General features: G+C 39.4%; 1 protein-coding gene across 2 annotated transcripts; it reads left to right on the top strand.

Annotated features, from left to right (window-relative positions):
* The first annotated feature begins 1,102 nt into the window (after nucleotides 1–1,102).
* Nucleotides 1,103–25,261, top strand: psma4 (proteasome 20S subunit alpha 4). Of its 2 annotated transcripts, none has more exons than XM_061739173.1 (9): nucleotides 1,103–1,202; nucleotides 1,591–1,620; nucleotides 1,739–1,781; nucleotides 23,349–23,511; nucleotides 23,607–23,684; nucleotides 23,842–23,930; nucleotides 24,297–24,427; nucleotides 24,659–24,782; nucleotides 25,026–25,261. In XM_061739173.1, the coding sequence occupies exons 2-9, from the start codon at nucleotides 1,618–1,620 to the stop codon at nucleotides 25,178–25,180; spliced, it is 786 nt and encodes a 261-aa protein (XP_061595157.1). In that variant the 5' UTR covers nucleotides 1,103–1,202; nucleotides 1,591–1,617; the 3' UTR covers nucleotides 25,181–25,261. The 2 variants fall into 2 exon arrangements, with proteins under 2 accessions (XP_061595157.1, XP_061595166.1); XM_061739182.1 differs by lacking the exons at nucleotides 23,349–23,511; nucleotides 23,607–23,684; nucleotides 23,842–23,930; ... (1 more) ...; nucleotides 24,659–24,782; nucleotides 25,026–25,261 and adding exons at nucleotides 4,146–4,308; nucleotides 4,406–4,483; nucleotides 4,638–4,726; ... (1 more) ...; nucleotides 5,453–5,576; nucleotides 5,814–6,049.

The following is a 25,261-nucleotide window of genomic DNA, read 5'->3' on the forward strand; positions in this document are numbered from 1 at the left end:
ACAGTCCCCTGATCTCATTGAGTAACTGTATTTTATAATAGATCCATGAACTGTATTCACCAAATCAATGAGTGGATGTGCCAGAATTTTCTCCAGCTAAATGCAGAAAAGACAGAGGTGATCATTTTTGGCCCTAAAAATGAAAGGGAACAGATCAGCGCTCACCTTGGCTCCATGTCTTTGACAGCTACAAATCAAGCCAGAAATCTTGGTGTAATTATTGACTCAGACCTGAACTTCAACAGCCATCTAAAGTTTATCACTAAATCTGCCTATTACCACCTGAAAAACATTGCTAGAATTAAGGGGATTCTGTCTAAACAAGACATGGAAAAACATATTCATGCATTCATTTTCAGCAGGTTGGATTATTGCAATGGCATCTTTACAGGCCTTAACAAGAAATCAATCAGGCAGCTGCAGCTGATCCAGAACGCTGCCGCCAGAGTCCTTACAAACACCAGGAAACTGGACCACATTACACCGGTCATGAAATCACTACACTGGCTTCCAGTGAGTCAAAGGATAGAGTTTAAAATCTTACTGCTGGTTTACAAAGACCTGAATGGTCTTGGACCAAAATACATGGTTGATCTGTTAGTTCCTATGAAGCTCCCAGACCCCTGAGGTTCATCTGGATCTGGTTTGTTGTGGTTCCCAAGAACCAGAACCAAGCAAGGTGAGGCAGCGTTCAGTTATTCTGCTCCTCACCGGTGGAACAAACTTCCTGTAGACCTGAGGTCTGCTCCAACTGTCAGCTCCTTTAAATCAGGACTAAAAACATCACTGTTTACTCAAGCGTACTCTTAAATTAAACTTACCTGCTGTACTCTACTGCCCTTATTTTTAACAACTTGTGCTTTTTATTATTTTACTTCTTTTCTTATCATCTTATTCTTAATTTTTTCAATCTTATTTGTTATTTACTGTCTAATTATGTCTGGCCGCTTTTAATGTCAATGTAAAGCACTTTGAATTACCTTGTGTTGAATTGTGCTATATAAATAAATTTGCCTTGCCTTGCCTAAATAAAAATATAGCTGCAGTCGTCGTGTGTTGTGCCAGGTCCGTCCTCCCGCCGCCAGGCGGCGCTGCTGAAACCTGATGACGTCAGTGTCGTGAACGAGGAAGTACCAAACAGAAACCTGCAGCCGCGGAGCCTCAACCTGCACAAGAACCTCCACTCTAACCCTTTCATTGAGGTAATACCTGGTCTATGCGCCACCCTTTGCTGGAGTAGGTTTATTTCAACACAGTTTCACAACATTACGTTAGTTTGTCTTGTTCTGTCTTACTGGTTGACACACTATGAATCAGCTCGATAGCGTGTTAGCCGGCTAGCTCGCTATCTAGCTGATTCATTGTGAAGCTGCTGCTAGCAGTTAGCAGTTAGCTCAGTTAGCTGTCAGTGGAGCAACACGCTCTGTTTACACTTTCTATTCAAACCATTACTTTTGTGTGTTTTTTAGAGAAGGAGATGTTTGTTTCTACGTGCTTGTTGTACCACAATGCAAATGTGTTTATCGTGTTCTCTGTACTGTTTGGTTCTTGGTGAATTCTGCTTTCAGTTTCTTCTCGTTTGTGTTTCAGGGTAAAAATATCAAGTGACCTGAGAAAATGGTGAGTTACTACTACTGTGTGTGTGTGTGTGTGTGTGTGTGTGTTTATAAATATGTGTGTTTGTTTGTATAAATGTGTTTGTCTGCAGTGTACTAATAACTTTGGTGTCGTTGTTTAGTCTCGCAGATATGACTCCCGGACAACCATATTTTCTCCTGAAGGCAAGTGTTTCTTTTCTTTTTTTTAAACACTTTTTTTATTAACATTTTCCATATTTTAACATATATAAAGTACATTCAGTACAATTCCAGGCAATGATAACAATTAAACACTCTCGCAGACAGAATGATCAGATATCTAAGTCATTTGATCAGGTAGATAAATAATAAAACAAAGAACAAAAACCAATCACACACACACACACACACAGACAAAAAAAACAGCTCTCAGACAAAATACACTGCAATCAGGTTTTCATAAAACTATTTAAGTGTCAGGGTACCTACACATCTTTAACAACAGAAATTAATGGTCCCCAAACCTTCTCAAACAAGTCCGGCCTCCCTTTCAGCATATATGTGATTTTTTTTCCAAAGGAAAGGCTGCCAACATCTGTCTAACCCAGAATGTAACACTCGGCCTACTGGTTTTCTTCCAAAAAAGTGCAAGTGATTTTTTCTCATGCAAAAGACACGTCTATAATTATTCTTTAACTTTGGGTGTATTTGTGACCCTTTGGGTAGGATCCCATGATGAAAAAGGCAGGGTCCATTAAAAGGACCTTTTGAAATAATTTTTTCAATAATTTTCTTAGCTTCCACCCAAAAAGCCTTGACCTTACAACATTGCCACATACAGTGAAATAATGTCCCCTTTTCCTTTAAACATTTCGTACACCAATCTGGGATGTTACTATTATATTTATTTAGTTTAACTGGTGTGGTATACGTTCTCATTGTCCATTTATATTGCAACAATCTTAATCGTGAGCTGATTGTCTGAGTGTGAGCTTTGGCACATATTAATTTCCAGTCCTCTGGGGAGACCGGCAAGTGTTTCTTATTATTACAGTTTAGTGTATATAATGAAATATCAGGTGAAACACGCATTAGCAAATATTCAGCATCTTATATAAAGGTGTTGATGATAAAGCTTTACAGTGTGATGCTTTGACATTGTTTAATGAACCCAGCAGATTAATTGACGTGGTGGGAAATTGTCTCCAAACGTTTGGTTAATTCAGGCTTGATTTGTACTTCTGTGCTGGCTCTCCACATTACCTCCTGACAGCCTCGACACCACACATGTGGACGAAATGCAGCCTGAGGACAGGACGTGGGCCTCCTCATTTGAAACTCCAAAAAACACAATTATTGACAAGAATTTTTTGTATTTTGCTTCCGATTTCTGAGGTTAATTCAAATTTACGCTGTTTCAATAATATTACTTGAATGCAGTATAGTTGACTGTTTATGTTTAGAGTTGAACTTGACGGTGACAGATCCATGAGGTCTGACAGAAACATACCTGTACAAAAGCTTCAAAAAGTAGAAGAGTGTTTGGACTTTATTTTTTTTTTAAACCACATGTCACGGACATCAATCAATAACCGAATGATGTGCCAGGAGAGTGTTATAATCAAACGGTACATCAAGAGGTTTTTTTTCTCCAAACAGGCTGGCTGTAAAACAAACATCATTGCTGTGGAAATAAGAAAATAGCTTTCCAATTTAAGTTCTTGAAGGAATTTTTTCCCAAAACACATATCACCACAAACACCATAAGGCAACTAAAGTTGATTATGTACAATTCATTTTGATTAAGCTCAATTTAAATTCAATTTAATTGAGCTTAATCTCCACATAACCTCCTGACATAGCCTCTACACAACACATATGGATGAAATGCGGCCCGAGGACAAGTTGTGAAACAGAGCAAGCTTTCATCTAGGGGTGGATTATTAAAAGATGTAGCGATAGATGTAGCAGTGCTATACTAAGTAAAAATGGCATTGTAAGGGGGAAAATAATGCTCTTCTCTGCTCTGAACAGTGACAATTTGCCATGTTTTGGTACAGCAAAGCTAATGCATTTGTGAAACATGAATTTAACGCGAAGTAGTTTATATATTTATGTACTTCAGTTCGTGTACACACGATTTGGCACTGATGTGTTGGTAAAGTAACACTTTTTTTGTGCCTGTCTACCAATGTGAACTAGCAGTAGATTCAAAGATCTAGTAACGTCCGTCTGTGGTTGCTATTATTTAGTCAGCAAGACACAACTCAAAAATGTGGCATAGAAACACTGCCACCAGCAGGGCAGTACTGAAGTCAAAATGCATACCTGATGTCATTCATTCATGTATATTTAATGTATTACTAACTATTATCTAGACTTATATGGGTATTATATGGACTTAATGTAGTTTATATATCACGTTTAATGAAACTTAATATATACACTTAATTTAGTTTATATATTAAGTTTAATGAAACTTAATGGAAACGCATTAACCTGAAGAGCAAGTTTCAAGCTTTATTTATTTTATTTTTTATGTTAAATATAAACATTATGACTTTACAGGACGACTGTATCAGGTGGAGTATGCAATGGAAGCAATCGGCCACGCTGGAACATGTCTGGGAATTCTGGCAAATGATGGAGTGCTGCTAGCAGCAGAGAGACGCAACATCCACAAACTGCTTGATGAGGTTTTCTTCTCGGAGAAGATCTACAAGCTCAATGAGTGAGTGAAATAAACCACAGCTCCTTGTTCTACAACTTTGTCCTTCATTTTTAGCTAATTTCTTTGGTTGTGTGTGTGTGTGTGATTATCCTTTCAGAGACATGGCTTGCAGCGTAGCCGGGATCACATCAGATGCTAATGTACTGACAAACGAGCTTCGGCTAATTGCACAGAGGTGAGTCGGTGGCACCAAAGGTGATAATAACATGCTCAAAGTCTTGATACTTAATGTAATTTTTGTTTTCTTAAATGTTTTTAGTTGCTGGGGGGGGGAACTTACTACTGGGGGGGAGTTTGTTTTGATCATTGACTAGTTTAATTCTCTTCAGGTACTTATTGCAGTACCAGGAGCCAATACCATGCGAGCAGCTGGTCACAGCGCTGTGTGACATTAAACAAGCCTACACACAGTTCGGAGGTAAGACACATAGCAGTCTTGCTGATGTTGCTCAAGGATTCCAGCTGTTGAACGTTCTTTCATGGGAGCATCTAAAGTAATTTATAGTATGATCATTTAGAAATAAACCTACTGGGAGAACTCACCTGGTTAAGCAGGCACGTTGTGCACAGTCACTGCAGTCCTCGGGCAGCATTTTGCCGTGTTTTCCCCTTCTGTCTGTCTCACTTTCCTGTCAAAATATGGTCAACAAAGGCCACTAAAGCCACAACATCTTTATTAAAACTTAACTTAAATGTCAGATTTGTAAATGAGCCCTAAGCGTTTGTCAAAACACAAGCTGGACTTTGATATTTTATAACACGTTTCTTCCTTGGTTTTGCAGGTAAGAGACCGTTTGGTGTTTCTCTGCTGTACATGGGCTGGGACAAACATTATGGCTTCCAGTTGTACCAGAGTGACCCCAGCGGCAATTATGGAGGCTGGAAGGCTACTTGCATTGGCAACAACAGTGCTGTAAGTCAGAAATTACTCTTTAAAATATGTCAGATCTTATCAACAGAACAGTGGGGAATAGGTGATGTTTTAAGCACCTGCCCTGATAAATATACACCATACTCTTAAGTCATTGATTATATACAATTCAATACTGCTTTCAATGAAAAAGTAGAGGTCAGGGCATCCATACATAATGGTATATCTTTACTAAACTCCTCGCTGGTGTGGTGTTTACCTTGTTGGCTCCAGGCTGCAGTATCCATGTTAAAGCAGGACTACAAAGAGGGAGAGATGACTCTGTCCTCTGCACTTGCTTTGGCCGTCAAAGTCCTCAACAAAACAATGGATGTCAGCAAACTCTCGGCAGAGAAAGGTGAGATTGAAGGAGCCTTTTTAAAAGTGTTTGTTCTGGTATTTCATATAAAATTAAAGAGTCATTAATGCAGAAGTTGGAGCTGATTTTGAGCTACACCAACTGGTCCAGCTGTAGGATAAGAAACCAAGTGATGTACATTTTTTCCCTAAAGTTTAATATTTGTCGTTGCTGAAAATCCTTTGAGGTGGCGACCCGCGGTTTATAATAACGCGTACTGTTTTGTTTTTTTTTCAGTGGAGATTGCCACCTTGACACGGGAAGAGGGCAAAACCAAAATCAAAGTGCTGAAACAGAAAGAAGTAGAAGAACTCATCAAGCGGCATGAGGCCGAAGAGGCCAAGGCTGAAAAAGACAAAAAGGAGAAGGAGCAGAAGGAGAAAGACAAATAAGAAAAGTGCCCACCTCCCCCCACATTTATTTCAGCAAATATATTGTTTTGTTCTCTTTTACAATAAACTTCTAGAAACTGATGGATGTGTGGATGTCTGAGCATTTACCGTTGCTACGTATTGCTAAAAGTAACATCTATTTTATGTCTTATCAAAACACAAGTGTACGTTTGGGTTTTTATAAATCCTTTTCAATTGGAGGAAATTATAAACTACAACAGTAAATGGATGGATATTTACTTATATAATTACAACTGGAAAGATTAGCTTTTTGCAGCCTTTAGTTTTCCACATGACAGTTTTCAGCCTTCTGCAGGGGCCTAAAGAGGGTTGGAAGAGTGTTCAGTTATTTCAGTTTAGTTACTGATTAACAAGCGCATCAGTTTGGGTTTTTGAGGTATGGACTTACAGATGTTGGCAAAAAAAATGTAGCAACTATCCCAGTGGTCTCCAACCTTTTCTGCACCGCGGACCAGTTTAATGTCTGACAATATTTTCACGGTCCAATCTAAAGGTGTAGTTGATAAAAACTAAATAAAATGACATGATTGGCATTAAAAACTGGGATTTTCTCTATAATAATAATAATAAAACGTAATTTTCGAAAAAATGAAATAAAAATGGAAATTGTAAATTACCTTTTAATATGAGTACTTCTATCAATGTGTTTTTATGTTTGTTTTCTCATTAATGTTATTAAAAGCCAGGCTTTTATGAGACCGATATTTAGTGATTTTATTTTGAAGGCGTCTCGCCGAGACCTTGTAAACATCCGGCGTTTCGGACTTTAAGCTCTAAGCCATGATCAGCAATATTAAAATAATAAAAGGCTTGCAATATCTCAGTTGATCTGTAATGAATCCAGAATGTATGACATTTTTGTTTTTGAAATTGCATTACAGAAAATCACAATATTCAAATTTTCTGAGACAGTCCTGTATACCAGACTACCCCAAGGCTATTGTGAGAGTCCAACTACTTACACTCAAGTGATGAGTGCAAATCTGGCTAAATTCCAACTTCCAGAGGGAAGCCAAGTGCTCCTGTATGTAGATGATATTTTACTAGCTTCCCCTGACATGGAGACATGACACGTTAGCACTCCTAAATATTTAAAGGTCATAAAGCAAGCAAAAACAAGCTTCAGATGTGCAAAGAGCAGATAAAATACTTGGGATACAATCTTAGTGCAGGAGGACGAACAATAGTTGAAAATAGGAAAACTGCAATCCTCCACGCTCCCAAACTTGTGACTAAAAAACAGATGTCCTTTTTGGGAATGACAAATTATTGTAGAACGTGGATGCCTAATTATGCAGAAATAACTGCACCAATGAGCAAATTAATGTATTAAGAAAACCTAAAACTGACAACTCCAATTGATTGGTAAGAGGTTAAAGTCTCGTGAGTAGTTTGAAGTTTGATTTGTGTCTCAAGCTGAAATTATGTAATAAAGTTTGAAAGAGGTGGAAATTTTTCAAGGATTTGACGATTTACCCATTATACAGTACAGTCTCAGAAAATTTGAATATTGTGATAAAGTTCTTTATTTTCTGTAATGCAATTAAAAAAACAAAAATGTCATACATTCTGGATTCATTACAAATCAACTGAAATATTGCAAGCCTTTTATTATTTTAATATTGCTGATTATGGTTTACAGTTTAAGATTAAGATTCCCAGAATATTCTAATTTTTTGAGATAGGATATTTGAGTTTCTTAAGCATTATTCTGTCCTCGCAGTACGTTTCAGTTTGTACAACTAGACAGATAGCTAACATTCTGAAGAAAAGAGAGGCTGAAGAAATGCTTTTGTTTGAGGATTTCTTCTCTTTTGGTCCTCAGTTTTATTTCTTGTATTTCTCTCAGTTCAATCAGTTATTTTTTTTTGTAAGACTGCAAACAAATAAACAAAGATAAACATTACTACAAATAATGTCTCTTATATCTGGATGCTTTTCACACAAACATATTTACATAGTTAAATGGAAACAAACATAAGCAGTAATAACATTAATGTCACTTTTCTAACGTTATTACTGATTAAACAGATAAATAAAGCCAGCTAAATCGGCTGTGACGGACTAACTGTCGCCCTCTGGTGGACAAATAAAAACAGTGCGCCTCCACGATAAAACGATAAAGGTGACAAACTACGTAAAGAAATAAATACCAAACTTGAACTGTAAGTAAGAGTGTACACTACAAATCATAGTAAACTTAACAATATAACATGACATTACTTACAGACAAAGATTTACCAAGCTCCGTTTGAGAGACAACTTGTAACCGTTTTCATGCTGCGTTTTCCAGCCCCGTTGCCATGGTAACTGTTAACGTCGCCGGAGCTGCAGGCGTCTGTCTCAGAAAGCGGTCAGACTAGGAACGTTACTAGTTCACCGCAGGGCAGAACAAGCATGATCAGCAATATTAAAATAATAAAAGGCTTGCAATATTTCAGTTGATTTGTAATGAATCCAGAATGTATGACATTTTTGTTTTTGTAATTGCATTACAGAAAATCACAATATTCAAATTTTCTGAGACAGTCCTGTATATTTTAATGGGCCTCAGGTTTGGAAATCCTGGAATATAATTAAAAGCTTAAGGATTTGAAGGAACAAAAGTCCTAACAAGAACAAGTTGAATAAGCTGAAGGTTTTGATACTAGAATGGCTTAAATAGCTGAAAAAATGTGGAACTAGTTAGCCGGCAAAAAATGGCAGATGATATAATAAAAAAGGCTGCATCTCTTTTGAAAATGCAGGGTTGAACGCAAGCTGAACTTTTCTGAAAAAACAGCTGAACTGCTGGAAATCAAAGAAATGACTAAAGTGAAGTGAAAATTAGAAGAAAATGGCAAAACATATAGCTCAAACATTTGAAAACTCTTGCGATGATGGAAGAAGAGAGGAGTTGAAGACAGTGAAAAGAGGAATATTTGCTAATGAGAAAAAGATGGGCCTAAGACAGGAAGACAAGTTGAAGAGAGGAAGATGAGCTGGAGAAAACAAGTCAACCTTAAAAGGGGAATATCAGCTGGAGAGGAGAATAAGCACTGAAAAGAGGAAGATCGGCTGAAGAAAGACACTTTTGAAGAGAGGAGGATCAGTTGAAGAATTTAGCCAAAACTCTCGCAGAATGATTGAATTACAAAGGTGGCTAAAAGCCACAAACGGAAGCATTGAGAGCTGAAGTAGTGTTTATTTTAAATAAAATTGTTGGACTGTATGAAGAAGATGAAAAACCTTTTTATGTGCTAAAGAACTTGAAATTCATCCAAAAAAAGATTAAGAGTAGGAGGATGAGCCAGACGGGGAAAGTGAGGGATGGAGAAGAGAAATTATAGGGGAGCTAAGTAAAAGGAAGAAGAGTGAGGGATGGGGGTTCTGGTTCTGTCTGAGGTGGTTCTGGTTCTGTCTGGGGTGGTTCTGGTTGTGTTCAAGAAGATCCTGATTCTATTTGGGGTGGTTCTGGTTCTGTCTGAATTGCCTCTGGTTATGTTTGGGTTGTTTAAGAGTTTTGTGTTTTTTTTATCTGCTGCACCAAAGAAGAAAAAAAAACAGAACAGAGTTAAATGTCATGTCTTGAGCCAGGTTAGTTTTATTCTACTAATATCGTGTTGTTGCAATAGCAATTCTTGTGTGATTGAACAGCTTTATTAATATCATGCACATCTTTTTCGGTCGAAGGTTCATTTGTCTGACACCACAGAGGCATGTCAGATAAATGCACACAAAAGGGCTTTTCTAGTCTTCTTTACAACTAAAGAGGAGGGGTTTGGTTTTTTATGGGCGTCTCCAGCACAGGCGTAAATATCTGCAGTGCAACTGGTGCAGCTGCAGGAGGAAAAAAAAAAGGTTTTTGTGAACAGGCAGCATAACCTTAATATGCTGCCTGTCAGTCATCTTAAGTACATGATGAATTGATGACATGACATGAGTTTTCAGCAAGAAAAAGATTAATTGACAAGAAAATAATGGTCCATAGTAGCCCAAGACGAAACGGTACAGCCGTTTCAAATCCGTCTTCTGCATCGAGCAGGAATGCCCCCTTGGGCTGCTCAGATCAACATCATCCTTTGCCTTGGGTTTTTAAAGAATCCGAACTAACTGACATTCCTTTGAACTTGAAAAAGTACTGTGTAATTAGGCAAGGCAAGATTATTTTTATAATTAATTTCAGCAACAAGGCAATTTAACATGAGTTCCAGTGCAGTGAAGAAAGGTTAAGACTTAAACCAGAGTTACAGGGTTTTAACCTGGAGTTGAAGGACCTGAGGAATTCAGGAATTCAGGAATTCTTGATCGAGTAGACCTGGGGTTTAAAACCTGGGCATCTCCAGTTATAGTTTAGGTATCTCTACAATGAGAACGGAAGTCCTTCAAAACATTTCTTTAAGTTCCTTCAACCAAGACACTTCACCTTGTCCAGACATGGTAATGGCTTTAAACTCTCTTTATGCATCCAAGAAGGTTTTACTTTACTAGATTTTCTTTTGCTCTTGGCAGATGTTTCTTTTATACAACTTGTTGGGCAACGGAAAAGGCTCGATTATCCCAGTGTTAATATTTGGACCTTGGGACTTCCAGCAAAGGTTGATTAGTTGACCTCAGCGCTCTACCGGGATGACGGACAGTTACAAGCTTGGATAAATATAAGGGTGCAAGTTCATTAAGAGCTCTAAAAACAAACATCAAAAGTTTAAAATCAGTTCTATAAATGGACGGGAAGCAGTTCCTGTGTTGGAGGGGATAAAAAAAAAAAGGAAAAAATCTTTGTGACTTGTAATTTTCTTTTAGTGATACTTGGTACACTACGGTCACTGAATGTAGTGATCTTTCTATTTTTTTAATTTTTAATTTCTATTTTTTTAATAGTTATAAAGATGTATGTACCATTGTAACTTTGGCTATTGATCTCATTAAAAAAAAAAAAAGTGGAGTAAAAGTATATTATTGCTGAAATAATAGCATACCTGGAAGATTATTTATATATATATATATATATATATATATATATATATATATATATATATATATATATATATATATATATATATATTCATTACAAATCAACTGAAATATTGCAAGCCTTTTATTATTCTATGGCTTACAGCATAAGAAAACTCAAATATCCTATCTCAAAAAATTAGAATATTCTGGGAATCTTAATCTTAAACTGTAAGCCATAATCAGCAATATTAAAATAATAAAAGGCTTAAAGGCTAAAAGGCAATATTTCAGTTGATTTGTGATAAATCCAGAATGTATGACATTTTTGTTTTTTAATTGTATAACAGAAAATAAAGAACTTTATCACAATATTCTAATTTTCTGTATATATATATATATATATATATATATATATATATATATATATATATATATATATATATATATATATACACACATAAATATACAGACACACACACACACACACACACACACACACACACACACACACACACACACACACACACACACATTTATATATATATATATATATATATATATATATATATATGTATGTATGAGTGTGTGTTTCATACACTTTCATGCACACAGTCTACCTATTGAACACACACGACTGACTTGTTTGTCCTGCATGTTTTTATAATATATATTTATCATCTGAGTTGTCATTTTTTTTGTTTTAATAGTGTTTTATTTTGTCACTTTTGTTTTCTTTTGTTTAGCCTTTTGTTCATGTCCCATAATTCTATCTTGGTCATGGAACAAGTGTTCTATATTGACACAGTGAACTATGACATCACAGTGAGCTATGACATCAGAGGAGATCACAGTATAAATTCCGGAACCAATCAGAACCTCTTCGCAACTCAACAGCCTTGGTTGAATAAACACGTTATATCACGTCACCTGAGACAATAACGTTTTGAGTTGCTTTCAAAGTCCTGAAAAAACAAAAAGCGAAATGAGTGACTTTGAACCATCTTCTGCACTCCTGTGGAGCGACATGGTAGAAGACGCTTTGGAAACAGGGCTACTGGGAGATGACTACGATTTAACAATGACATATCATTGTAGCGGTAGTGAAGACTTAGATTTAACAATGACATATCATTGTAGCGGTAGTGAAGTAAAGGATGAAGAGCCATCCATTGATCAAAGAGCTCCAACTGAAAAGATCTCTGCACCAAGGCAAGAGTCCAACCTGCAACTCGACGTCCTTGATGAGTTTCCTGACCCAGAGGAGAACATTCAAGTCAGGTACAGAGAATTATATCTTGAACAACCACAAGCTTCACTGCCAGAAGGCTCTGAGGAACAATCAACACAGATCAAGCGCAAAAAGAAAAAGAAGAAGAGAACATCAGTACTCACAGCGAACCTCAATTGTGAGGTTATGGAAGAACGCCCTCGATTGCAGGAGAGTAATCCAAAAGAAGACTTGATTACTCCAGTTGAGTCCACTGCAATCGTGTCAGTGTCAGAACCAGAAGGGATCTCTGAACTGGTGGAGATCAACAAAACAGAGTCAGTCTCCATAGTAAAAGAGATCTCTGAACCAAGGCAAGAGTCCAACCTGCAACTCGATGTCCTTGATGAGTTTCCTGACCCAGAGGAGTACATCCAAGTCAGGTACAGTGAATTATATCTTGAACAACCACAAGTTTCACTGCCAGAAGGCTCTGAGGAACAATCAACACAGATCAAGCGCAAAAAGAAAAAGAAGAAGAGAACATCAGTACTCACAGCGAACCTCAATTGTGAGGTTATGGAAGAACGCCCTCGATTGCAGGAGAGTAATCCTAAAGAAGACTTGATTACTCCAGTTGAGTCCACTGCAATCGTGTCAGTGTCAGAACCAAAAGTGATCTCTGAACTGGTGGAGATCAACAAAACAGAGTCAGTCTCCATAGTAAAAGAGATCTCTGCACCAAGGCAAGAGTCCAACCTGCAACTCGACGTCCTTGATGAGTTTCCTGACCCAGAGGAGTACATCCAAGTCAGGTACAGTGAATTATATATTGAACAACCACAAGCTTCACTGCCAGAAGGCTCTGAGGAACAATCAACACAGATCAAGCGCAAAAAGAAAAAGAAGAAGAGAACATCAGTACTCACAGCGAACCTCAATTGTGAGGTTATGGAAGAACGCCCTCGATTGCAGGAGAGTAATCCTAAAGAAGACTTGATTACTCCAGTTGAGTCCACTGCAATCGTGTCAGTGTCAGAACCAGAAGGGATCTCTGAACTGGTGGAGATCAACAAAACAGAGTCAGTCTCCATAGTAAAAGAGATCTCTGCACCAAGGCAAGAGTCCAACCTGCAACTCGACGTCCTTGATGAGTTTCCTGACCCAGAGGAGTACATCCAAGTCAGGTACAGTGAATTATATCTTGAACAACCACAAGTTTCACTGCCAGAAGGCTCTGAGGAACAATCAACACAGATCAAGCGCAAAAAGAAAAAGAAGAAGAGAACATCAGTACTCACAGCGAACCTCAATTGTGAGGTTATGGAAGAACGCCCTCGATTGCAGGAGAGTAATCCTAAAGAAGACTTGATTACTCCAGTTGAGTCCACTGCAATCGTGTCAGTGTCAGAACCAGAAGGGATCTCTGAACTGGTGGAGATCAACAAAACAGAGTCAGTCTCCATAGTAAAAGAGATCTCTGCACCAAGGCAAGAGTCCAACCTGCAACTCGACGTCCTTGATGAGTTTCCTGACCCAGAGGAGTACATCCAAGTCAGGTACAGTGAATTATATCTTGAACAACCACAAGTTTCACTGCCAGAAGGCTCTGAGGAACAATCAACACAGATCAAGCGCAAAAAGAAAAAGAAGAAGAGAACATCAGTACTCACAGCGAACCTCAATTGTGAGGTTATGGAAGAACGCCCTCGATTGCAGGAGAGTAATCCTAAAGAAGACTTGATTACTCCAGTTGAGTCCACTGCAATCGTTTCAGTGTCAGAACCAGAAGGGATCTCTGAACTGGTGGAGATCAACAAAACAGAGTCAGTCTCCATAGTAAAAGAGATCTCTGCACCAAGGCAAGAGTCCAACCTGCAACTCGACGTCCTTGATGAGTTTCCTGACCCAGAGGAGTACATCCAAGTCAGGTACAGTGAATTATATCTTGAACAACCACAAGTTTCACTGCCAGAAGGCTCTGAGGAACAATCAACACAGATCAAGCGCAAAAAGAAAAAGAAGAAGAGAACATCAGTACTCACAGCGAACCTCAATTGTGAGGTTATGGAAGAACGCCCTCGATTGCAGGAGAGTAATCCTAAAGAAGACTTGATTACTCCAGTTGAGTCCACTGCAATCGTGTCAGTGTCAGAACCAGAAGGGATCTCTGAACTGGTGGAGATCAACAAAACAGAGTCAGTCTCCATAGTAAAAGAGATCTCTGCACCAAGGCAAGAGTCCAACCTGCAACTCGACGTCCTTGATGAGTTTCCTGACCCAGAGGAGTACATCCAAGTCAGGTACAGTGAATTATATCTTGAACAACCACAAGCTTCACTGCCAGAAGGCTCTGAGGAACAATCAACACAGATCAAGCGCAAAAAGAAAAAGAAGAAGAGAACATCAGAACTCACAGCGAACCTCAATTGTGAGGTTATGGAAGAACGCTCTCGATTGCAGGATAGTAATCCTAAAGAAGACTTGATTACTCCAGTTGAGTCCACTGCAATCGTGTCAGTGTCAGAACCAGAAGTGATCTCTGAACTGGTGGAGATCAACAAAACAGAGTCAGTCTCCATAGTAAAAGAGATCTCTGCACCAAGGCAAGAGTCCAACCTGCAACTCGACGTCCTTGATGAGTTTCCTGACCCAGAGGAGTACATTCAAGTCAGGTACAGAGAATTATATCCTGAACAACCACAAGCTTCACTGCCAGAAGGCTCTGAGGAACAATCAACACAGATCAAGCGCAAAAAGAAAAAGAAGAGGAGAACATCAGAACTCACAGCTCCGGGCTCAGAAAATAATCAGATGGATGACAAGGAATTGTTGGCCTCTGCAGCCTCTGTAACTCCTCGCTCAGAGGATTTACAGTTAGAAATTGACTCCAAGGCCTGTGGTCCCTCTGTGACTCCTCACACAGAGAGTGTACTGTCAGAAAAGAGTGCCCAAGACTGTTGTTCAACTATGACTACCCACTCTGGAAATATAAAGAATGAATATACACAATCCCAAACTGATGCAACGCTGTCCTCAAAAGACATTGAAAGGGAGAGGAAACACTTTCAGGCCTGTGTTCCTCACAAGAATCACCATGAAGGAGACTTGAGGAGGGAATGCATGCCCTCACAATCATCTGAAACCCCCAAATTAGAGAACACCCAAAGGGATTTGAGTACCCAGGAATCTGCAAATGGCCCAAAACAACAAGCTATAAACAATCAGATGAACAACGTGACTGGACAATTAGACAACATGAGGAACGAGCTGTGGAAGAAGAACCTTTTGCTTACACAAGAAAAAGAGAGGAGAATTGCTGCAGAAGATAAATGTGAAAGGAACTGGAAAAAGCTGTCAGAGGTGGAACTGACTTTAGAGGATGAATGCCGGCACAGAGTAGCTTTTGAAAACAAGGTTCGCCAATGCAAAGACACAATTGAGCATTTGCAGGCTTCCAAAGCACTTCAACAAGAGGCTGAGTCCAGACACACAGACAGCCATAAGCTGGCCCTCACTGAGCTGGAAAACTTAAAAAAACAGCTCAAAGAAAAGGCCAGTGCTAATCTTGAATTGGTCAATGAACTTAAAGCACAGGAAGAGATGACAGAAGGTCTTGAGTGGAAGGTGGCAGAGCTCGGTGTGAAGCTCAAGTCTGCCTTGGTGAGTGAAAAAATCAAGCCTGATGGAAGTACACGTGCACCTGAGTCTTTTGCAAAAGACAAAGTTCAAAAACAGAGTGCTTCAAAGACAAAACTTTCCACTCAAACCGAGGATTTAGAAACTGAAAAGATCTCTGCACCAAGGCAAGAATCCAACCTGCAACTCGATGTCCTTGATGAGTTTCCTGACCCAGAGGAGAACATTCAAGTCAGGTACGGAGAATTATATCTTGATCAAGCACAAGCTTCACTGCCAGAAGGCTCTGAGGAACAATCAACACAGATCAAGCGCAAAAAGAAAAAGAAGAAAAGAACATCAGAACTCACAGCGAACCTCAATTGTGAGGTTATGGAAGAATGCCCTCGACTGCAGGAGAGTAATGTCAAAGAAGACTTGATTACTTCAGTTGAGTCCGCTGCAATCGTGTCAGTGTCAGAACCAGAAGTGATCTCTGAACTGGTGGAGATCAACAAAACAGAGTCAGGCTCCAAAGTAAAAGAGGTCTTTGAGAAACAACTAGAAAAGAGCAAACATCAGGAGAAGAAGATATCAGAACTCTCAGAGAATAACAACCAATGTGAAGTCCTGGAAGAAGTTACTCAATCCGAGGATGTAATTTCCAGAAAACTAAAAAAAAAACTAAAAAAACAAAATAGAAAGAAACATTAGTCTCACCACCAAATGGGATTTCTGAGCCAGTAAAGATCAACAAAACAGAATCATTATCCAAACAATAACAAAACAAGAACACTGACAATGCAATCTCAGATCATAACCAATGTGTGGACGTTGAAGAATATAATCAACTTCAGGAGATCATCAAAAAGGGTGGGCGCGGCGGCGGGGTGGCACCATTCCCAGGTGTCTATGTCTTATGTTGTCAGTATGAATGGGGGGATGTTGGACCGTTTCCCCCTCCGTCTGGGGGCTCCGGCGGCACTGGGGGCGCCCGTGGAGGTACGGTGGGGCCCTGGCCCGGCTCGGAGGGCCGGCCCCCGTCTACTGGATGGCCGGGGGGGGGACGCGGGTGTCTCACCAGGGCCGGCTTTGCTGGTCCTGCTTCCTGGCTTCGGCCTCTTCTCCCCCTCCTTCCCCCCCACACCAGGGGCGGGAGGGGGTCCCACATCACCCGCGTTGCCTCACCGGCCTGGGATAGGTGGGTCGGGTTACCCGGGCCTGGCGGGGCTCGCCGTGCAGCCTGGGGTGCCTTCTGGCGGTGCTGGACCCCCCCGGGGAGGGGGAAACGGTGCGTGATTGTGTGTCTGTGTCGGTGAGAATGCGGTGTGGAAGGGTCCTGCCATGGAGGATTTGAGCCTCCATTGGCAGGACAACAAAACTTAATAATTTATCAATATTATATTATACAAAGATGGTTATTATTATTATTATTATTATTAGAATTATTATTATGTATAGTATATCTTATTATTATAGTATATCTTATTATTAGTATAGGTATCGGATAGGTGAATGGATGAATGAATGGGATGCCTGGGTTTGGGGCCCTCCGTTGTCGTGCCTGCGCGGGTGTCGCCCTGTTGGGGGGTTCCCTTTCTCCGGGCCCGTCTCCGGTCCCCCCGGCTGCGCCCCTCTGGTCTTGGAGGGCCACTTTCGTGGGGGCGGGTGCACCTGCCCGCGTCAGCGGCCGGGGCGGCTCTGTCTCTCCTGGCCCCCTACCGGGTGGGGGTCGTTGGCCTGAAGGGTGAGGGCCTCCTGGCCACGTGTCCGGCCCGGACACGCCTGCTCACCCACACCCGCTCCCGTGACCACATCACCTCAGTCCTCCAGAAGCTCCACTGGCTCCCCATCCCTCAACGGATTAATTTCAAAATCCTTCTCCTCACCCACAAAGCTCTCCACAATCAGGCCCCCTGCTACCTCACCGACCTGCTCCACCGTCACACTCCCTCCCGCAGCCTCCGCTCCTCTGACGCCAACCTCCTGTCCCCTCCACTCAGAACCAAGCACCGGACCTGGGGTGACAGAGCCTTCTCCATCGCTGCTCCCACCCTCTGGAACTCCCTCCCCAAACACATCCGTGACTGTACAGACCTCCCAACATTCAAATCCCATCTCAAAACTCACCTTTACAGAACTGCTTTTAATATGTGATTAATGTCCTGTGTCATGTTGTGTCCATGTACTGTCCTGTGTCTTGTAATTGTCCTTTGTGTACTGCTTTTATGATTATGACCAATGTAAAGCGTCTTTGAGTGCCTTGAAAAGCACTATACAAATAAAATGTATTATTATTATTATTATTATCTGTGTTTTTTTTGTATGCACTGAAATGATTTAATGTCTTAATTAAACACTTGCCATTCAACATGAAATAAATTAACTTTCTTCCATCTATTTTCAGTCCAACTTGGTGCCTATGTGTTTATGTTCATGAGGAAATGCCAATGTTGTATTTTAATAAATTGCTGAGGTGTTTTTTTATGTCAAAAGTAAATACATAGTGCATAATAATAATAATAAAAATCGATATACTTTGTATTCTTTCACATGTTTTATCTCTACTTTTAGTACTGTTGATTGATTGGACCAGTTAAAGTCCGGAAATTAGTGACCCCTCTTGCAGCATTTTCTCAAAAGAAAACTTAATTTAGTTCGAGTTTTAAAAACCAGCGCTTTGTTAACGCTACCGCTGCTCTTCGACGCCGTGTTCATTGTTTGATAGTTTCACACCACGCGCATATGTGAATTAAATGACGTGACTACCGGTACTGGTACCCCAGTCTCTGACAAGTCAAGGCTGATTTATGGTTCCGCGTTACACTAAAGGCTGAATTATGCTTCTGCGTCAAAATGGCGCCGTGCCTACGGCGTGTGGTTTGGGTCGACGCAGAACACACGCCGTCACCTGCCGCGTCACTGACGTGCACCTCCCGGAAATTGTAACTACGCGTCGAGGAGACGCAGACCACACGCAGACCGAGAGGGCTGTGATTGGTTCGCTTGGGAGCAACCAATTGTGTTTTGATTGTTATTTTATTCTGCATGTAAAGCACCATGTGTTGCAATTATATTGTATGATTTGGTGCTAAATAATAATAATAATAAATAAAGTTTGAGTTTGAGTTTGAGCAACGCATTTCCGGTTTCCGGTTTGAAGCAGTCGTGAACTTTCAGGGCTCTTTTCTTCGTTTATGTGTGATTTTTTTTATTTTGTTTTTTTGCACAATAGTTGTCCTTATCTCTTTGATTCACTGTGACTGGAAAAAGTCGGATAACCCATTCAGAAAAAGATCGCTAAATAGCGGTCGCGGGGGGTACTGCACCGCGGAGAAATGGAGTGATGGAGAAGTCCGAAGGGTTCATGACGGCGTCACGGCTGCGGCGTGTGCTCTGCGTTGGTGTGACACAGAAGCATAATTCAGCCTTAACGCAGAGGCTACGGCGTAGGCTACGGCGTAGGCTACGGCGTAGGCTACGGCGTAGGCTACGGCGTAGGCTACGGCGTCGATTTAACGCAGAACCATAATTCAGGCTTTACAAGTCGGTCTTCCCTGAGGGGCGGGGGCGAACCGGCCCTCCTCTGTTTCTGATTGGCTAATACCAAGGCTCTGGCTAGCTATATTGGTTTACGACAATGTCAGTTTAATAACCAACATGATTTCATTGGATAGTCTTAACTGTACCATATGGAGGATTTTTTGTGCCAAAATTAAATAAATAAATACATCATTAATTAATTAAAATGGGAATGAAATATATCAGTAATTAATCAAATGTCTCATTAATTAATTAATTAAATGCTGAAATAATAAATATATATTTTTACTTAAAATGAATTGTATTTTAATGAATTAATGACATATTTCATTCTAATTTTAATTAATTAATGACACATTTAATTAATTAATGATATATTTCATTCACATTTTAATTAATTAGTGATGTATTTGGCAGAAAAAATCCTCCATAGTATCACAGCAAAACGCACGTGCAAATGTTTTTTGTTCTTTCTTTTTTTTCCTCATTTTCCAATTGACGGAAATCCGTCTAGAGACGGAGTACTTTAATCCCTGAGCCAATGAAGAGGAGTGACTTCGAGGACCTTTATTCTGATAATCATTTTACTTGTTTTTCTCAACTGACAGAAGACTTTGGTATTGCTGAAACCCACTTTAGATTTCTACAAGTTAGGAATTCCATACAGGGTGTAACACCTCAATTCCCTCTCAAACCTCAAGTCAATCCTCTCGATATTTTTCTCTCTGTTAACCCCACAGCTAAAGGTACTATATCCAGGGGTGAAATAGATTAAAGTTCTTGCTGGTACTACTACCCCAACCTTCATGGCTTGTTCTCCTCCCACCACCAGCTTCTTGCATCCCTGAACACGCATTCAATTTTTTAACGCCTGTATGGTGTAGACATTAGAAACACAACACTGTGTAGGCCTATAGCAAATGATTTATTTAAATGGTGTATATAAAGGCCAGTCCGGACCAAGGATTGTCACAGAATAATTTGTAAATGTTGACAAAACTTTCAAAATCATAACAATTTGTTACCAGGACCCAATCCTAATGCAGCCCTCAGTACAACAATCCTTTATTCCTTCTTTTGAGTAATGAGAAAAAAACATTCAGTAATAGGAAAAATTAATATTTATTGCCTGATACATTTCACAGTGAGGTTATAATTACCTGCACGTATTTTATAGGGGGAAAAAAAACGAGACACCTTTCTTAGTGTATCACTTTATAATACATTTTATACATATATAAATATATATATATATATATATATATATATATATATATATATATATATATATACATATATATATATATATATATATATATATATATATATATATATATATATATATATATATGTATGTATGTATGTATACATAAACAGCAGCAGTCCAAGTTTAAAAACACTTTACATTCATAGACCTAGACTTCCTTTGTCATTTACACTTTTAACCACTAGATGGCAGTGAGGTTTTTCACTATATTGATGCTGATGCTGACTTCTTTTTTTTGTGCATAACATCTTGGACTCTAATCTTATCGCTAAACAGCACAGCTAGAAAAAAAAATCTCAGAGCAAAATCGAATGTAAGAAGACCTGCTGAATGCAGCTTGTTAGTGCAGAAACACATGGAAGCAATAACAGGCACTTGAACTCAATGTTTTATTTTTTTTTACATCAACTCTGCATTATCAGACATTTGGGAATGTTTAATGGTGATTTAAACATCACTTGATTTTTGTTTAACCAAAGAGCAGGTGGTGAATGTGACAGCACCTGTCTGTTTTATTGGTGTGCGTCTGGTTATACGCACACAGATGCACGATGTCGGTGGCCAGGACTGGATTGAAACCAGCTGTTGTTAAAGCTATAGCACATGGTCACTCCAAGGTTAAACTGTATTGAAAAATGTATGCTTAGAACACCTCTGCACATTTAGGTTTTGTGCTGTTTCATAAACTTAAGGCCATGTTTGGAGTCACCAGATCAAATTTCCATCAGTGATTGACTGTTGTTGAGAATAATTTTTAATCTTCTAGTCAGTCCGATAACATTTTACTAGGTATTTTATTAGATGGTACAAAATGTAAACTTTGGGTAGAGGATGTGAATCAAAGCCGTTTTTTAGTTAGAATAAAATAGGTTTGCAGTAAAATGACAACTAATGTTAGCACAGGGGGAAATAGACCTGTGTTAGAATACATAGCCATTGTAATCCTCTGATTTTGTGTGTGAACAAAAGGGTATTAAAAGTACTGGTTACACAAGCATCTCCGTCCTGTTTCTGCCATCTTGTCATGAGTCCGCACAAGTCGACTACTGACATCGTTTACTGTCAGTAGACGCAAAAGGAGGAGCTTTTCAGGCCTCTGGATCAGCTCTTATATTTATGATGACATAGGCAAGTGTTAAACACAGGCCATACACTCTCCTCCATGACATCAGTGGTCGAGTTGTACGGGCTTATGGCAAGGTGGCTGTCTTTGATACACGTTTTCTCAATGGTTAAGGTTAGGACTCTGTGGTGGACAATCCATGTGTGAAAATGATGTTTCTGTTTCATTTGAACTGTATCTCCAGGGAAAAAGCTATATTTATGAAAAAACTTGTCTTTTCCTTTGTTTTTATAAAAATTAAAGCAACTGCAGTTCACAGTATTGCCTCCATAGACTTACATGGATAAGTCTGATGGGTGCATAAATGTATCCTGTCCTGAACTCAAGCAATATTGATGACACTTCCTTTTACCGAGAAGAAACCTCTGACAGAACCAGGCTAATGGGAGGGATGTATCTCAACAGATCAGAGGACACCTGGAGAGAGAAACTGAGCATTAAGAGGTGAACTATAACAATACACACCGGGGAGGTCATGTGGTGACCAGCAAGCACAGGTCAAAAACATGCAGATCTAGAGGCACAGACTATACCTGAAGGAAGGAGCAAGAGATTCAGGACATACAGAAAAATCACAAGGAGACGGGCACAAATATTTAATTGTATGACGAATGTAAGAGAAGAGAGTAAAGAAGCTCACTGCATTACTGGAGCTCCCTCAGCAAATGGGAACTATAAACATGACTAAAGGATGGTCCAGGGTCACCTGAACCATCACTAACAGCAAGTATGTTCAAAATAGGACTTTTTTCTTCTTTTTTACATTAAAATTGAAGCTGGTTCACAAGAAAGAAGGCTCTTCTTCCTGTTTTTAACTGCTAAAATCACAGTATAAGAGGTAATTGTTTTTACTTTGTCCATATGATTAAAAATGGAAACTAAATAATCAAACACATTAAAAGTAGTCCAGCAGATAAAAAGGGAAATTACATGAAATGTGATGTGCTATTAATAAATAATAACAGTACATTAAATCTAAATACATGTAGGAAAAAAAATAGTAGCTGACACAAATGCGTAAATAAATATTTAGGGACATTTTACAATTCGAGCCAGCTAAGACACCAGGAGTGGAGTCACATGAGAAGGATATTGGTACCACTATCAATACTGTCAGATGACATTTGTTGTCGATTGGCCTGAAATTAATATGTTGAATATAACTTGATAATGCTCTGACAATTGACAATTTGCCATGTTTTGGTACTGCAAAGCTAATAAATTTGTGAATCATGAATTTAACACGAAGTAGTTGTCTATATGTACTTCAGTTCGTGTACACGATTTGGCACTGATGTGTTGGTAAAGTAACACTTTTTTTTTGTGCATACCAATGTGAACTAGCAGTAGATTCAAAGATCTAGTAACGTCCGTCTGTGGTTGCCATTATTTAGTGAGTAAGACACAACTCAAAAATGTGGCATAGAAACACTGCCACCAGCAGAGCAGTACAAAAGTCAAAATGTATACCTGATGTCATTCATTCATGTATATTTTAATGTATTACTAACTATTATCTAGACTTATTTGGGTATAATATAAACTTAATTTAGTTTATATATTAAGTTTAATGAAACTTAATGGAAACGCATTAACCTGAAGAGCAAGTTTCAAGCTTTATTTATTTTATTTTTTTATGTTAAATATAAACATTATGACTTTACAGGACGACTGTATCAGGTGGAGTATGCAATGGAAGCAATCGGTCACGCTGGAACATGTCTGGGAATTCTGGCAAATGATGGAGTGCTGCTAGCAGCAGAGAGACGCAACATCCACAAACTGCTTGATGAGGTTTTCTTCTCGGAGAAGATCTACAAGCTCAATGAGTGAGTGAAATAAACCGCAGCTCCTTGTTCTACAACTTTGTCCTTCATTTTTAGCTAATTTCTTTGGTTGTGTGTGTGTGTGATTATCCTTTCAGAGACATGGCTTGCAGCGTAGCCGGGATCACATCAGATGCTAATGTACTGACAAACGAGCTTCGGCTAATTGCACAGAGGTGAGTCGGTGGCACCAAAGGTGATAATAACATGCTCAAAGTCTTGATACTTAATGTAATTTTTGTTTTCTTAAATGTTTTTAGTTGCTGGGGGGGGGGGCAACTTATTACTGCGGGGGAGTTTGTTTTGATCATTGACTAGTTTAATTCTCTTCAGGTACTTATTGCAGTACCAGGAGCCAATACCATGCGAGCAGCTGGTCACAGCGCTGTGTGACATTAAACAAGCCTACACACAGTTCGGAGGTAAGACACATAGCAGTCTTGCTGATGTTGCTCAAGGATTCCAGCTGTTGAACGTTCTTTCATGGGAGCATCTAAAGTAATTTCTAGTATGATCATTTAGAAATAAACCTACTGGGAGAGCTCACCTGGTTAAGCAGGCACGTTGTGCACAGTCACTGCAGTCCTCTGGCAGCATTTTGCTGTGTTTTCCCCTTCTCTGTCTGTCTCACTTTCCTGTCAAAATATGGTCAACAAAGGCCACTAAAGCCACAACATCTTTATTAAAACTTAACTTAAATGTCAGATTTGTAAATGAGCCCTAAGCGTTTGTCAAAACACAAGCTGGACTTTGATATTTTATAACACCTTTCTTCCTTGGTTTTGCAGGTAAGAGACCGTTTGGTGTTTCTCTGCTGTACATGGGCTGGGACAAACATTATGGCTTCCAGTTGTACCAGAGTGACCCCAGCGGCAATTATGGAGGCTGGAAGGCTACTTGCATTGGCAACAACAGTGCTGTAAGTCAGAAATTACTCTTTAAAATATGTCAGATCTTATCAACAGAACAGTGGGGAATAAGTGATGTTTTAAGCACCTGCCCTGATAAATATACACCATACTCTTAAGTCATTGATTATATACAATTCAATACTGCTTTCAATGAAAAAGTAGAGGTCAGGGCATCCATACATAATGGTATATCTTTACTAAACTCCTCGCTGGTGTGGTGTTTACCTTGTTGGCTCCAGGCTGCAGTATCCATGTTAAAGCAGGACTACAAAGAGGGAGAGATGACTCTGTCCTCTGCACTTGCTTTGGCCGTCAAAGTCCTCAACAAAACAATGGATGTCAGCAAACTCTCGGCAGAGAAAGGTGAGATTGAAGGAGCCTTTTTAAAAGTGTTTGTTCTGGTATTTCATATAAAATTAAAGAGTCATCAATGCAGAAGTTGGAGCTGATTTTGAGCTACACTATCTGCCAGATGGTGCAGCTGTAGGATAAGAAACCAAGTGATGTACATTTTTTCCCTAAAGTTTAATATTTGTCGTTGCTGAAAATCCTTTGGGGTGGCGACCCGTGGTTTATAATAACACGTACTGTTTTGTTTTTTTTCAGTGGAGATTGCCACCTTGACACGAGAAGAGGGGAAAACCAAAATCAAAGTGCTGAAACAGAAAGAAGTAGAAGAACTCATCAAGAGGCATGAGGCCGAAGAGGCCAAGGCTGAAAAAGACAAAAAGGAGAAGGAGCAGAAGGAGAAAGACAAATAAGAAAAGTGCCCACCTCCCCCCACATTTATTTCAGCAAATATATTGTTTTGTTCTCTTTTACAATAAACTTCTAGAAACTGA

Source organism: Cololabis saira, chromosome 2 (genome assembly GCF_033807715.1).
Source record: "Cololabis saira isolate AMF1-May2022 chromosome 2, fColSai1.1, whole genome shotgun sequence".
Classification (NCBI taxonomy): Eukaryota; Metazoa; Chordata; class Actinopteri; order Beloniformes; family Belonidae; genus Cololabis; species Cololabis saira.

Excerpts from the sequence above, each read along its gene's own strand:
- psma4 (XM_061739173.1), top strand. Across the intron at positions 1,782-23,348 it reads AACCATATTTTCTCCTGAAG|GACGACTGTATCAGGTGGAG; the intron begins GCAAGTGTTTCT and ends ATGACTTTACAG. Across the intron at positions 24,783-25,025 it reads CAAACTCTCGGCAGAGAAAG|TGGAGATTGCCACCTTGACA; the intron begins GTGAGATTGAAG and ends GTTTTTTTTCAG.